We start from the raw sequence: 1,406 nt of genomic DNA, 5'->3' as shown, positions 1-1,406 counted from the left end.
GGTCAGAACTCATTGACTTGTATATAAAAACACCTGTGAAACGCAAAATACTTATTTTAAGCCACTGTTTGTCATTTAAATTAGTTATTTATTTTAAATTTCCATAACATTAAAATTCACAATTACTTCAGCTTTATTTTGAACCATAGTTTTTAAAAATCGAGCAAAAAATAATAAATTTATAAGAGTTTTTCATCAGGATGATGCAACGCACAAGCCACGCCCAGTCCATGCACTAGCCACGCCCACTCCAGTAATATATGTCATTGAGTCAGACTTTATTTTAAGCTTTTTGATCAACACTGATTCAGACTCTTTGAAAAATGTTTAAGAGCTTTTCTTATAAATGTCATCTACATTACGTGGGTTCAGATTTTAATCCCGTTTGTTTCTGKTGTTTGTCCAGAAATCCGGCTCGCTTGCAGGAGTTCCCATCTCCGGGGTAAAAACTAAACATCTGATAAAAACCCTGGATCTGATCACTTTGTTTTAATGCTGAATAATAATGTGGTTGTTTCCGTCAGTGTTTGGGGGACCAGTCGGCAGCTCTGGTGGGTCAGATGTGCTTCGAGGAGGGCCAGGCCAAAAACACGTAAAGAATTATTAATTTTTTGTAAAACATCAGAATCTTTATTATTTATGTGACYTTTTGTGTTTGCTTGTAGGTACGGCACCGGCTGCTTCCTGCTCAGAAACACAGGGACCAGGGTAAGTTCTGGACCCAAAACCTTCAGATCTTCTCTCTTCATTTCACTTCATTTAATTGATTATTTTATGTTCTCAGCCTCTGACGTCGGAACACGGCCTCCTCACCACCGTCGCCTATAAGCTGGGCAGGGACAAACCCGCCTGCTACGCTCTGGAGGTTCTGGATCTGTTGGGCTGCAGGTTTTACAGTTTACTCCAGTCTGCCATAACGTTATGACCACTGACAGGTGGATCAGAGCTGAAGGTGAACTCGGAACAAAAGTGGGTCAGAACATCTTCAGAACTGCAGCTCAGTGGGACGTTCCAGGWCTGCAGGGGTCTGGACCCACAGTGGTCCAAGAAAGAAGAACCGGTGATGATTCAGGATAATTAATGTACCTGCTCTGTGTTCTGATCCAGAAGGAAGTTGAAGGTCCACAAGAGACCCTCAAAAGGTCCACAATAGACCCTCAGAGGTCCAGAGAGACCCTCAGAGGTCTCCAAGAGATCCTGAGAGGACCACAGGAGACCCTCAGAGGTTCACAAGAGACCCTCAAAGGTCCACAGGAGACCCTGAGAGCACTGCAAGAGACCCTCAGAGGTCCACAGGAGACCCTCAGAGGTCCACAAGAGACCTTCAGAGGTCCACAGGAGACCCTCACAGGTCCACAGGAGACCCCCGCAAGAGACCCTCAGAGGTCCACAGGAGACCCTCAGAG

General features: G+C 44.8%; 1 protein-coding gene across 3 annotated transcripts in view; it reads left to right on the top strand.

Moving 5' to 3' along the window:
* LOC106531235 (glycerol kinase) overlaps nt 1-1,406 on the top strand; it is a 14,132-nt gene that overhangs the window by 5,205 nt on the left and 7,521 nt on the right. For all 3 annotated transcript variants that reach the window (XM_014027031.1, XM_014027029.1, XM_014027030.1), the window contains exons 9-12: nt 407-442; nt 525-592; nt 666-708; nt 785-865. In XM_014027031.1, coding sequence (XP_013882485.1) covers nt 407-442; nt 525-592; nt 666-708; nt 785-865 — 228 coding nt within the window. The remainder of the gene's footprint in view (nt 1-406; nt 443-524; nt 593-665; nt 709-784; nt 866-1,406) is intronic.

Source organism: Austrofundulus limnaeus, unplaced genomic scaffold (genome assembly GCF_001266775.1).
Source record: "Austrofundulus limnaeus strain Quisiro unplaced genomic scaffold, Austrofundulus_limnaeus-1.0 Scaffold609, whole genome shotgun sequence".
Classification (NCBI taxonomy): domain Eukaryota; kingdom Metazoa; phylum Chordata; class Actinopteri; order Cyprinodontiformes; family Rivulidae; genus Austrofundulus; species Austrofundulus limnaeus.
The sequence above is the reverse complement of the archived record's forward strand: the minus strand, read 5'-3'. Positions and strand labels throughout refer to the sequence as shown.